The 13,891-nt window shown below is 42.0% G+C and overlaps 2 protein-coding genes across 4 annotated transcripts in view; both read right to left on the reverse strand.

Annotated features, from left to right (window-relative positions):
- The window catches only part of GRK3 (G protein-coupled receptor kinase 3), a 159,309-nt gene that overhangs the window by 31,047 nt on the left and 114,371 nt on the right, over positions 1–13,891 (reverse strand). For all 3 annotated transcript variants that reach the window (XM_072147052.1, XM_072147071.1, XM_072147062.1), the window contains exons 6-9: positions 9,131–9,192; positions 8,520–8,571; positions 7,926–8,017; positions 6,883–6,982 (exon numbers count right to left, since the gene is read on the reverse strand). In XM_072147052.1, the coding sequence (XP_072003153.1) occupies positions 6,883–6,982; positions 7,926–8,017; positions 8,520–8,571; positions 9,131–9,192 (306 nt within the window). The remainder of the gene's footprint in view (positions 1–6,882; positions 6,983–7,925; positions 8,018–8,519; positions 8,572–9,130; positions 9,193–13,891) is intronic.
- On the reverse strand, positions 10,936–13,709 carry LOC140126958 (uncharacterized). Its single transcript, XM_072147039.1, has 2 exons — positions 11,664–13,709; positions 10,936–11,585 (listed from the first exon to the last, which is right to left on the reverse strand). The coding sequence occupies exons 1-2, from the start codon at positions 13,707–13,709 to the stop codon at positions 11,289–11,291; spliced, it is 2,343 nt and encodes a 780-aa protein (XP_072003140.1). The 3' UTR covers positions 10,936–11,288.

A 13,891-nucleotide genomic window follows, 5' to 3' on the forward strand; every position in this document is an offset into this window, starting at 1 on the left:
GCTGACTGCGGTTATTATCCAGTGGGTCATGTGCAAAATTATAGCTCACATAATCACAGACACCTCTGCTTTTAGGCTGCAGAACAAATCGATGTTACGTGAAGTTCTGACTGCCAGGTAACGTTCAGCAAACAAACTTATGTTACAGGAATAATTGCCATTGGAAAAAGTGCTCAATGGGGCTGAAGAAAGGCAAAATACATACCTGCAAACTACAAGTGCTAGGCTAGGGATTTCCAATAGACAATTAAAAAAAAAAAATCAAAAACATTTCATATAATCTTATATACTGTAATGCTGCTCCAGAGACTTTCCTCATAAGCAAAAATAATGATGGAAAGCACCAGATCTAAAGCTCTAATGGGGTAAAGTTGGGTTAAAACGTTCTGTTCAAAAACTTTAAAGGGCTATTCCCATGAAGACAAGATTCTTAAATATACTCAGGATAACAAAACAACACATTCTCTAATTCACTGCGAAATACAGAATTTCACAGATATAATTCCAACCTGTCTCTATCAATCCTGGTGTATACAATTTTGGTTGCCCCCAGGATCCGACCGTAAATCTATCTTCCATGCAGATTCTTCTCAGAAATAGCTTATCCTGTCTGCAGCATGTCTCTGCCCCTCCCCCTTTAATTAATTTATATTCCAGGGTTGTAGCTGCACCTGTTGCACTGGTGTGTGAGATCTCTTCATTGAACACAGCACAGCCCCTGCTCAAAGACACAGTAAATTGAGCTGAATGGCTGAAGACTATCATCAGGAATGTGATTTTCAGCCAATTTTAAAAAGGGCCTTGTCAGCTTTCTCAATCATTTCAGTAGTTTAAAATAGTTTATTTTACATTACTTGGCTCCCTGCCAGTGGCGTGTGGCGAGTCACAGCTGCAGCCTGTGTTTCCTCATGCATTCTTCCTCTCCTGACTGATCAATGCACATGAGAGGAAGTGAGAGGGAGACTGACACAGGCACGCAGGCTGCAGCTACCTCCTCTGGAGCCAGGTAAAATCAACTAATGAAACGATTCAGAATGCTGACAAAGGCATTTTTAAAATTAGCATAGGGTATTGGAACCAGCTGAAACATAACATTCCAGGTGAGATTAAAAGACCTTGATTAGTTCAGTAGAATGGTTGAGGAGTATGTACCATGCATGGAGAGATCTTATGTTGGGGATGTGAAAACAAAAAATTTGCATTTAAACCCTTTGCTTTGATCGTTGAATATAGGAAAAAAAAATACTTAAAGGACTAATGATTGTGAAAAATCAGATTCCCTGGTCGAACAAAACAACAATCAAACCTTTTGGCCTAAATTCAAGGGTTAAATCTTGAGGACACCCAGTACTGGTCATTACATGCCTAATACCAATAAAGCAAATTGTAGTTAGCATTGCACTGTGGAATTTATTTCAGTGGCTGTGGAACATCTAAACTGAGCCGAATGCAAAAATATTCTTTTCTTAAAAATTGAACAAGTGCAGTGGGCCAAAGGCTTTCCTTCCCAGACGATTGTCTTAAACCTTCTTGAGGGGCCCAGAGTTTTGACTTCAACCTTAATTAAACATTTCTGTAATCACATAAAGTGGTCCAATGAAGAACTGAGTGCAGGGTCTGAATGCTTAATGCAATGTTTAAGTTTTTTCTTTTCAATAAATTAGAAAATATTTGTAAAATTCTATTTCCATTTGGTTAGCTTGGGGTATTGAGTGCAGAATGATTGGAAATTGTTTTTTGCTTGAGCTCCATGCTTTAAAGGAAATCTACCAAATAAATGCCTTATTTTATTCCGAACCCACTTACACCACTGGTGTTTGTCCCATTAAACAGGGTCCTTTTCTTTCTTTATCTTCTAATTTTCTAATTTTGGAGAAAATTTTCTTGAAACTATGCAAATGAGCCTCAGGGGCTCCTGTCTACATCACAGGAGCCGTTCTGGCTCAATCTCCAACTAATTGTGCGAAGTCTCTGTTCAGCATTACAGCCGCACCTCCTCCCTTCCCTCCCCAACAAAAGAGCCAGGGAGTTCATAATTATCAGACAATGGAGCTAGAAGGGGCTTCTGTGATTTTGACAGGAACCCCTGAAGAAGCTCATTTGAATAACGTTAAAAGACAATATTTTCAAATGAGATAAAGGATAAAGGAAGACTACAATACTGCAGCCACCTGGTAGATTTCCTTTAACATAGCAAGATGTGAAATGAAAATGAAAGGGTCTGAAGACTTTCTGAATAGGTTTACTGCCTTTTAGAATTGAAGGCTCAGATATCCTGAGTCTTTATGAATACTGTAAACAAGTGAACACTTGTCTTTCACATTTTCTGTTCATAAATTAAAACACTGCACCATTAAAACTTTTTTTTTTACATCTTTTCCTGCAGCAATTCTCTACATACTACCTACTACTTTCAACCTTAGAGTTTTAAAAGTTGAAATCTATGGTTTAACCTAAGATGAGATACTGCGGACTTAAAGGGAAACTGTCACCACACTAATCGTGCCCCCTCCCCTCCCTAAAGCCCACAAAACACTACTTCCTGCTGTCAGTCTGCTCTGCCTACTCCATGCATCAGGCCCAGCCCTGCCACCTACTGGAAGTGTGATGTCATTCTCTGGAGATCTAGGAGGCAAGGCTGAGCGAGAAGCATGGAGTAGGCAGATCAGGAGGCAGGGTTGCCCGGCTGCATCATACAAAAGAATAAAAGATGATTTTTCATTTATGCTGCAACTAATAATTACCTCCAGGGGATGTACATATTACAGAAGAAGGTTTGGTTTGTGGGCTTGGTGACAGGTTCCTTTTTAAATCCAAAGTGCATGTCACTTTGAAGTAGAATGTGGATGGAATTAGTTTTCACCCTATCCTATTAGCTAGAACAGAATATTGTTGTAGTGTGGTCAGCAGCAAGTTCTCAGAGGCTACCGGTCGAGCCTTGCCTGCAGGAACATTTCTCTGGTCATACAGCTCCTTTAAGTACCCTTAAAGAGGACCTGTCACCTGGAGAAAACACCCCCAACAAATTAGCTCCCCCTCATCCTATCCCCAGCCCCTGTATATTTATTGAATTTTTATTTAGATTTGTGTTTTTATACTTAGTTTAAAACGATCTGACCTCTTATCATATAAGAGGTCGGATCGTTGTACAAGTTCCCTAACAGTCGGCCGTATTCATGAGGGGGCCGGCCGACACACCCCCTCCACGCCCCTGTCACTCAGGGACTGCTGTAAGACTGCTGACAGCGGCCTTAGAGGGGCTTATTCACAGAACTGTTTGAATGTTCGGCCGGCGCTGTGAATAAGCCCCTCTGCGGCCGCTATCAGCACAGCGCTGCATCGCATAGAGCCGGCAGCGATAGCGCAATACATGCGCTGCTGCCAGCGAGTCTTACAGCTCCCTGAGTGACAGGGGCGTGGAGGGGGTGTGTCGGCCGCCCCCCTCATTAATACGGCCAACTGTTAGGGAACTTGTACAACGATCCCACCTCTTATATGATAAGTGGTCGGATCGTTTTAAACTAAGTATAAAAACACAAATCTAAATAAAAATTCAATAAATATAAAGGATGAGGGGGAGCTAATTTGTTGGGAGTGTTTTCCCCGGGTGACAGGTCCTCTCTAAGTGAACCACTTCCATGTTTCAGGTATCTGCCTGCTTTTAGGAATGTTTCACACGACTGAGTTCTGCATGAAATTTGTCAAATCTGCATTGAAATGTATGGCAGCATGTTTGTGCAGTTCAGAAAATCACACAAACTGAATTTCATGGACTCAACACGTATGTAGTTAAGGGTCACAGCCACTGCTAGGATTTGAAGGTTTGTTATAAAATTTCCTTTAACTATCCCAAACAATCGATTTGCTTTCCTAATAAGTTTACCCTTTCTTCTCTTAACTATTCTTATGAATTATCCTTCCATGCTTAAGATGCGTTTCCTTCATTCAAGAACAACACAAGAGCTAATTTGTGGTGAAATGGGAAGAAAAGTGCAGCAGCATAAATCCTAGAAATGGAACATAAACAAGTGGTCTCCAGTATGCAAACACAGCAGCAGATGTTGACTTGATGTGCCTCAGGCTACTGCGCTAATCTGGACCAACTAAGAGCTATAGTCTGCCCGTATGGGAATAGTTGTATGAAACATTTTGTAACAAGCTACTGTCCTGACATCTGTTATATGTCTGAATGGCTCTCAATTACATCACTGCTGAATAGTTGTTACATTTTTTCTACCCCTTACTCTTTGCTGTTCCTAGTGGTTTGCAATGGTCCTATGGTATTGACATTATTTTGAAGGTCCACTTCATCTTTGTTGTATGTCTTCACTAGTATAGTCACAGAGTTATTATTTACAGTGTGTGGTAAGCATACAATGTATCTATAGCAGTTAAAGGGAACATGTCACCAGGAAGGTCATTTTTGCCTAGAATACAGGGTTCAATATCCTATGGCATGTTCATTTCAAAAATGCCTGTCAGCAATAAGAATAAATCCAGTGCTTTTTAATCGATTATTTGATTATTTTACCTGGTTTCAAAAATTCCTTTGTCAGCAATATGAATAAATTCAGTTCTTTTTAATCAATAATTTTACATACCCCTCCCCCACCTCAGCCTCTCCCCGGTTCCTTGGTTGGGAAGGAGGGGAAGAAAGATTGAGGAGAAGGCAACTTGTACTATTTGAACTAGGAAAAAAAAAAAAAAGAGCAAAAAGAATGAAAAGGTCCAGCCCGTATTGCACTGCAGTGACCCAGCCTACTATGGCAGTGGTGGCGAACCTATGGCACTGGTGCCAGAGGTGGCACTCAGAGGCCTCTCTCTGGGCACCATCACCCGAGAACAGAGTTCTCCAGACAGAACTCAAGGCCTCTTGCATTCCCAGGATCCTGGAAGGAAACTACAATGATAATCCAAAACTTCTTCTCCTACTTTCTACTGTGTTGGTGTCCTCAAATGCCTTTGCAATTTAAACCTGTGACAGAGCAGGGAGTAATAAGATACTGCTTTAAAATGTCGCATTGGCACATTGCGAAAAATAGGTGGGTTCTGGTTGTAGTTTGAGCACTCTGTGTCTAAAAGGTTTGCCATCACTGTACTATGGGAATGGGAGGGGTAAGGAGCACTTACCCCTTCCATCATGACCCTGTCAAAACTGACCGCAAACCTACCCCATTTTTCAGCTGTTTCTGCCACAGTGTGTACACAAAAAAAAAATTCCTATAATGCACACAAAAAATATATACATGCAGATACATGCAGTCTGCATGTATCCGAGGTATCCTCATAAAAAAAATGGAGGATGACAATGAGTAATATTTACTTGATAATGGAAACCCATGTTCAGTGACTATAAGCAGGGGCGATTGCCATGAGAAAATAACAGCCCTCTATACACGAGTTCTGAAATTAGCTGTCACCAAATCCTCTGTTTTCGAGTCAAACATAATTTCCAGCACCATCAATTATTCATGGCAGGCTTAGATCTTTCATTTATGTGAAAGGCTTTCTACCCCCAGCACTATGAAAATACACAATGTATGTTACAAGTGGCTGTTCAAAAGTGTTTGCTTAATCAGCTGAACATCTGTCACGTACATTAGCAATACTAAATATCAAGGAAAAGAGTGGAAACAGGCAAACACCTTTGTCTTTGTTCATTTGTTGACAATTGACACGTTCTGTTCCCTTATGACCAGTATGCTGCTCACGTTACTTTGTGGTATGTATTTTCTTTTTATGTATTGTCAGGCGAATTATGTCTACAGGCAGTGCTTTGTAGGACACTTAGAAACCTGTAAGCTCATACCAATGTAGTTGTCAAGAGAGTCAACTTTAAATGACTATTCAAATTAGGTGTCAAGCGCACCGAGGGTGTTCCCTTATCTCACATGTAGACCCTACCCATGTATCCCTTTTACCCTTATTTTTGAGAACTTTTACCCCCATATTAGATCATTTTCTAATGTATATTGTATCCCTGCTGAAACAATGTACAAATAACTGTTGTCCTACATATGTATGGTATATTCCCTGCTGTGTGGGGCAGTATGTCTGTGTAGCTATAGTACATAGCAGGTAGCCTACAGCACAGGTGCTAGTTCAGGGAGAAACAGCGTCCATCCGGGAAAGAAAGGGGGCACTGGGTAGAGCTTATGAAGAAGACATCACAGAGTACCCAATTCACATGGTAGACTATTTTCTTTCACCACGCTTGGAAGATCCATAAAGTTATGTGCCCACAGCTCGAAAAAGTGCCCTAGCAAGTACTGGGAGTTGCCAGACTTCCTGTAACTTGTGATAAAAACAAATATTGTTTCTAAAAATGCCAAAAAGACTAGTGGTCATATGCTCCCAATGCAGAAAGAATTAAAACTCAGGCTGTTTTGCTGTAGTTTTCATGGTCCGATAAGTAACAACTCCATGCAATTCTAATAGCACAATACCATCTGCTCTGTACAGTTGTTATCTAGAACGACATGAAACACCAGGTGCATATAAAGCATCTCTGCACACACTGATCCAGAGAAGCGCTGACAGATATTGCATTAGGTGCACTGGCAATATCAATTTCTAATACCATTACAAGAAATGGAGTGTGCTTCCTATGTTACTCCAATGAAGGCAGAGTGTTTCCGAACAACACGCTTGGCTTCCATATGTACAAAACAGTGTTCACCATTCTGCCAACATCCTTGGTAACCATGGTGACAGAAGACAATTTTAAGCTTTGTCTAATGCAGTTATTGTGACTCTGAAGTTCAATGACTCACTAAGAGCTCTTCAAAGACATTTTCTTCAATTATTTAGCGTCAACATTAACACTTTATATTCAGGGGTGAAGAAGTCTGCACGCTTACAACCTTATTCAATGACACTTACCCCGGTGCTGACCAGGGACAACATGATCCTTTCATTTAAGGCTAAGGTCTCTCCTTGCTTCATCTTAATCCTCTTTTTATCCAGACATTTCATTGCGTACCTAAAACAAAATGAAAGCATGATAAATAGTCAGTCTGAACAATCCTGCATCAAAGTTGTGCTAGCTATTATTTTTAGCAAAGTTAGGCTACATTCACATACATGCTCCCAGCGCACATGCGGAGTGTATCCATAGACATAAGGTGGCAGGAGGTGGCCTCCTTTTTGTCTCTGTGTGACCAGTGGTCGTATACTGTGGAAAACACAGGATGGAAAGATATGGCAAGTTACATCATTTCCATCCTGCTCACTCCTGCTGAGCAACATATACACTCAGCAGAAGTCAAAGGAGGCAAAAGGGGACAGAGTCAAAGTATTACATCCCTTCCCCCGTCTTCACCGAGGGTAGGCTCCGGGAGGTCCCCAGTAATGGTACAATCAGCAGAAGTCAGAGGAGGCAAAAGGGGACAGGTGCAAAGTATTACATCCCTCCCCCGGTCTTCACCGAGGGTAGGCTCCGGGAGGTCCCCAGTAATGGTACAATCAGCAGAAGTCAGAGGAGGCAAAAGGGGACAGGTGCAAAGTATTACATCCCTCCCCCGGTCTTCACCGAGGGTAGGCTCCGGGAGGTCCCCAGTAATGGTACAATCAGCAGAAGTCAGAGGAGGCAATAGGGGACAAAGGCAAAGTATTACACCCCTCCCCCGGTCTTCACTGAGGGTAGGCTCCGGGAGGTCCCTAGTAATGGTACACTCAGCAGAAGTCATAGGAGGCCATAGGGGACAGAGGCAAAGTATTACATCCCTCCCCCGGTCTTCACTGAGGGTAGGCTTTGGGAGCTCCCCAGTAATGGTACATTCATCAGAAGTCATAGGAGGCAATAGGGGACAGAGGCAAAGTATTACATCCCTCCCCTGGTTTTCACTGAGGGTAGGCTCCGGGAGCTCTCCAGTAATGGTACTAAAATCCTAATCCTAAAAGTGTGGACGGACACGTCTGCTTACATTTTACCAGTGTCTGCTTTTCGACATCCATACACTTCACCAAATCCTCCTCGTCCAATGATTCGATGGACACTAAAGTCATTCATTGTAAGCTGGGAACAAGAAAAACAGACCGTAAAAAAACATCTCGACATTGATTTCATTAGGATTTTGCATTAAAGAACCATATATAATCTACATAAGCTATATGGGCTAGCGCATAGCATTTATTCCTTACAGGAAATTGGTCTTTGCACCATTAAAGCCGTCAGTCTCGTGGATTTCTGCGCAGGCACGGGAATTGAATACAGACTGGTGGGGATGCAGAAGGGGGCAGGTTTAATCATTGCTCTGGAGTGTGTGTGTAAGGGGGGGGGGGGGGGGGGGTAATTGCTACCAGAGCCAGAAGTGACGCCTCCCAGAACACCTGCAGTTAATCTGCATATTTTTAGAATTTTATGAAAATGAGCCAATTTAAAAGGATTACTAGTACTTTAATTTCTCTAGGCGGCAGAATAGGACAACAATTCATAGTAGTAGATCTCTTTATAATCTTAGCGCTGCCCTGTATGGATTTCTAATGTAAAAAAAAAAGGTTTTTATATTAATACTTACATGGATGTTTAATTCCACATTTTTCCATTGGCAGAACCTTGTAAACTTGTCACTGACAAAGAGAGGAATAGATTTGAGAAAACTTTTTTTTTTTGTGGGGGAAAAAAAAATATCACAATTTACCCAAGATCAGTGGATTCTGCATGAATACGCCTGGCTTTATATAAAGGGGATAATATACAGCTAGGTCCACATTTTCGCTTTCCTTTGCGTCGTTTTGACTACCAAATAGTTGTAGATTTCCTTTAATGGAATGAACACAATGCTGCACAGTCACAGAACAGCATACCTACACAGTAACACCATTGCCGCACCATCACATCAGAAAACTGTCAGTCACGAGAGGGCAAGATAGTTTGTTACTGGACAGCGCTGTTAGTTAGGATGTACCTCACAGTGTTGTGTAGTATCTAACTGATCAATACTGGGCTGCACTCTGACAAGATGCGTTTATACACTACTAAAAATGACATTTGGCCCTTTTAAGGTAACCATAAGGCTGATGTGCCCTTGACTCCCCGATCCATAGCATGCAGGATATAACGTTCTTGTTTTTATTAAAAAAAAAAAGCTGGAAATAACTTTAAATACTAACTGAAAAAAGTTCTTACCTTTCTATAAATTTCTGAAATATCTTCCCCCGGAGACTGTCACATATTTCTTCTATGTATGGCTGGAACAACATTACACAGAGTGTTAGGAGAATTACCAAATTATAAAAAAACAATGCAACCAGCAAAGGCGAGCTCCAATGTTTCTCTTATAACTTCACTTATATAATAAAAAGATGTAATAAGAATTTTTGGTTATGGCCATCTAGTGGCAAATCAGGGATACTGCAGAACAAGTGAAATTTCTGCTGCAAGTCTCATTAGGTGATCCTTTAATCTAGATAGAAGATAAGGTTCTCTGGTCAAGATGACTATGAATTCATTATACCAGTTCAAGAAATTATGACAGTATTATGTGACCTCATGTTGTCTGTTTCCAGTAGTGACAACTAAAATCTTGAGTGAAGAGGAATTCATTCTATAATCAGGGGTAGTGCAAGGTAATGTTAAAATAGTACAAAAATGGTGATATATTTTGTAATGTTCACTATTTACTGAAAGAGTAAAAACCAATATAAGCAGTAAGTAAAGTAACTCTGGACACATTTGATGTTGAGGTAATCTGTATTGCATGTTACCATATATACTCAAGTATAAGCCAAGTTTTTACGCACAAAAAAAATGTGCTGAAAACCCAAACTCGGCTTATACTCGAGTAAAAAAAAATAAAAGGTTTTACCAGGTTTTTGTGGTAAAATTAGGGGCCTCGGCTTATACTTGGGCCGGCTTATACTCGAGTATATACAGTATATCTATCATGTTATAAAGCATTTTTCCCACCCCTTGTGAACCAATTTAATAAAGAAGTTTGCATGGGAATGGCCTGCAGTACAGGGAACAGCAGTTCATAAATTTGCAGGGTACATGCACACCATCAGGACTGTACACAACAAAATGTTCAACCATGTGGATTTGGTCACTTATTTTGAAGCAAATTTGGTCACCGATTGTTTGTTTCAACCTTCAATTGACTTAAGTGGATCGTATATTCAGCATAATCTTCACATGCTGTAAATTTTAAAATGTGCATTAAAATACCATTGCATGTGCACGAGTAAGATTTAGAAAGTCTGATCCACTAAACGTCATACAGTTGTGCTGTAATCTGGGCTCCAAGCATTGTTTTATAGTTGAAAAACCTTCAGTGGCTAAAAATCAACTCCATTCCTCACAATGGCTGCCCAAGCAATCCCAACAAGATGAATGGAACAGATTTCAACTATAGAAAATCTGGCAGTTGTGAAGGGACCCTTATTGTGCTCCTCTCCAGGGTGCAACAGCCTTGGATAGTCATAGTCTATCCTCAAAGAAAAAGCCATCGATACGTGTACTGGAGAACTCCTTTTAGTCAGAGCAGGTAAGGAAATAAAACCGTTCTTTAGTTTTCATTCTTACCAAAGTGATTTTTCCCAGCTGTTTTGCAAAACCCAAGAAAATATTTTAAAAAACCGAGGAGAGTCAATGGCCCAGATTTATCAGAAGTGCAGAGTGCACCAGATTATTGAATCTTGGAGCATGGCCTTCGGACCGAAACCTGGCTCAAACACTTTAATAAATGTGGGCCAATGAATTCTAAGGCACTAATGTAACAGGAATAACCATCTTGCGTATCCCCAGTATTACTGCACATCTCAAGAGCTTATGGAATAGACCCAGTAACCCCATGTAAGACACTTCAATAATACATACTTTTATAGTGTGATCTATTCAATGCAGACAGCGGCAGCATTCATCACTAGCTACAATGAAAGAGTGTGAGAAGAGCAGGAAATTGTGAATTAGATTACTCACCGGTAATTCTATTTCCGTTAGTCCACCATGACGGCCCAACCTGGAGGATGCCCCTTGACCTCTGCAGGGACAGGAAGAAGAGAGGTTAAATGCTCCCCCCCTTGCATCCTCCCGCCAGTGATTACAAAATAACCATGCTGAGGAAGATACAACCAGATTTATTTAGTATGTTTGCTCCACATACAAAGGAAAATTATCTGGAAATAACAACACAAAGAAAGGAATAAATCCAGCTGGGAGGGAAAATATATAGGCCGTCATGGTGGACTAACGGAAATAGAATTACCGGTGAGTAATCTAATTCACAATTTCCGCTTCGTCCCCCATGACGGCCCAACCTGGAGACTTACAAAATTAGTAAGCTTTTTTAGGGAGGGATTACAGCCTGTAACACCTTGCGTCCAAATGATAGGTCTTTTGACAAGTGCAAGTCCAGCCTATAATGCTTGGAGAATGTCGTGGATGAAGACCACGTTGCAGCTCTGCAAATCTGATCTAGTGACGCTCCTCTTCTTTCCGCCCAAGAAGTGGACATAGCCCTGGTCGAGTGAGCTCGGATTCCCGCTGGTATCGGGCTTTTCTGTAGGTCGTAACATGAGGCAATTGCCAGTCTCAGCCATCTTGCAATAGTCGCCTTCGACGCCTTCCTCCCCTTATTTTTCCCCTGAAATTGGATGAAAAGGTTAGAGTCAATACGCCAGGCCTCTGTAATCTGTAGGTATTTTAGGACAGAACGTCTTACATCCAAAGAACTCCATTCGCGTTCTCTTGCCGAAGAAGGGTTCTCACAGAAGGAGGGTAGGATAATCTCCTGATTCCTATGAAAATCGGAAACCACCTTGGGAACAAAATTTGGATCCAACATCAAAACAATTCTATCATCTAGAATTTTCATGTAGGGTTCCCTAATTGATATAGCCTGAAGTTCACCTAACCTTCTAGCAGAAGTGATGGCTATCAGGAAAACTGTCTTAAGTGTCAGGTTTTTAACACTGGAGGAATCAATAGGTTCAAATGGTTCCTTCATTAAGGCATTCAAAACTAGAGTTAAGTCCCATGCTGATGATTTTTTGACAGTCTGAGGCTTTAACCTAGAGGCAGCTTTAATAAATCTCTTGACCCACCTGTGCTCGATGAGAGGCTGGTCGAAGAAGACACTAAGCGCCGACACCTGGACCTTCAGGGTGCTGGTAGACAAACCCAACTCCAAACCCTTCTGAAGAAATTCAAGCACCTGCAAAATATTAAGGTTAGCTTGGGAAGGTGGACTGTCCTTACAGAAGGAACAGAACCTCTTCCATATCTTATGATAGATGGCAAAGGTGACTGGTTTTCTACTTGCCTTCAGGGTCTTGATGACTTCAGATGAGAGTCCCTGAGAGCTTAAGAAGCTGGATTCAGGATCCAGGCAGACAGCTGTAATTTCCCTGGGTTTGGATGATGGATTGGACCCTGATGTAGAAGGTCCTCTGATGGCGGAAGAATGACTGGATTCTCTGGTGACATCTTCTTCAAGAGTGGGTACCAGCTTTTCTTCGGCCAGTTCGGGCAGATGAAGATGGCTCTGGTATTTTCCTGAAATATTTTCCTCAGGACCCTGGCGATCAGGGGAATTGGGGGGAAGGCGTAGACTAGTGGAATGTCCCAGGAGTGAGAGAAGGCGTCCAGCCGTTCCCTGTTCTCCCCTTTTTCCAGAGAAAAATAATGCAGGCATTTGGTATTCTCCCTTGTTGCGAACAAGTCCACTAGAGGATAACCCCACAAAGATGTTAGCCCTTGGAAGATCTCCTCCTTGAGGCTCCACTCGTTTGGTAGGATCTTTCTTCTGCTTAGAAAGTCTGCCCTTGAATTCTCCGTGCCCTTTAGATGAGTGGCAGAAATTGACAGAGTGTGTTGTTCTGCCCACGAAAATATTTTCCGAGCTAGGGTACTCAGGAGAGGAGACCTGGTTCCTCCTTGTCTTTTTATGTAGGAGACCGTAGTTGTATTGTCTGATAGAATTAGGAGGTGTTGGTGGGCCAGAAGAGGAGTGTTCGCGCTGAGTGCTTCCCATACTGCTTGCAACTCTCGGAAATTTGAGGATCTTCTTGTAATCTCCTCTGTCCAGGTACCCTGGGAAAATTGCTGAGGCATCACTGCCCCCCAGCCCCTCTGGCTCGCGTCTGTCTGGATTGGGATGTAAGGGCTGTTTGACCAGAAGATCCCTTTCCTCAGATTTCCGTCTTCCAACCACCATAGCAGGTCCTCCTTGACGGCAGGTGGGATTGGGATTTTCCTGTCCAGATCCTCCTGTTTCCTGTTCCAGGATCTTAAGATCCATCCCTGGAGTATTCTGGAATGGGCCTGACACCAGGCTACCGAGGAGATGCAGGCTGTTAGGGAGCCCAGAATCTTCATAGCTTCTCTGATAGAGATCACTGACTTTCTCCTGAACCTTGTTATCAGATCCTTGATGTGGTCTCCCTTGTCCGACTCCATCCTGAATTTCCGGTAGATGATGAACTCGTTGAGACCTCTCAGGTTGATAATTAGTCGGTTTGTGCCATTCGGTTTCTTTACCAAAAAAAGAGAAGAGTAAAAACCGGATTTCTCTTGATCCTGTGGAACAGGTATAATCACTCCAGAAGACAAAAGAGAAGCTACTTCTTGCCATATTAAGCTGTGGGATGTAAGTGACATGGAAGGTGAAGGTGGCATATATTTCGTAGGGGGAAGTCTGAGGAATTCGATGTTGTAACCATGCAGTAATATATCTAAGACCCAGGGATTTGAAGTGACCTTTGTCCATTCTCCTCTGAATCTTAGCAACCTTCCCCCTACTATGGCATCATTGTTTTTTGTTTCTATTAGGGTCTGTTGGGGTGGAGAACAGAAACCCTCTCCCTTTACCTCCTTTCGGGTAGCTCCAGCGTCCCCTTTTCCCTTTATCCTTGTAGGAATCCTTTTTGAAGTCCCGAAAGGGCTGCTTCT

The sequence above is a fragment of the Engystomops pustulosus genome, chromosome 1, assembly GCF_040894005.1.
Source record: "Engystomops pustulosus chromosome 1, aEngPut4.maternal, whole genome shotgun sequence".
Classification (NCBI taxonomy): domain Eukaryota; kingdom Metazoa; phylum Chordata; class Amphibia; order Anura; family Leptodactylidae; genus Engystomops; species Engystomops pustulosus.

Bases quoted from the DNA above. Each gene is read 5' to 3' on its own strand.
- LOC140126958 (XM_072147039.1), bottom strand. From the start codon at position 13,709: ATGGACAAAGGTCACTTCAAATCCCTGGGTCTTAGATATATTACTGCA. The intron at 11,586-11,663 runs GTAAGACGTTCT...ATCCAATTTCAG, and splicing joins GCGAATGGAGTTCTTTGGAT to GGGAAAAATAAGGGGAGGAA.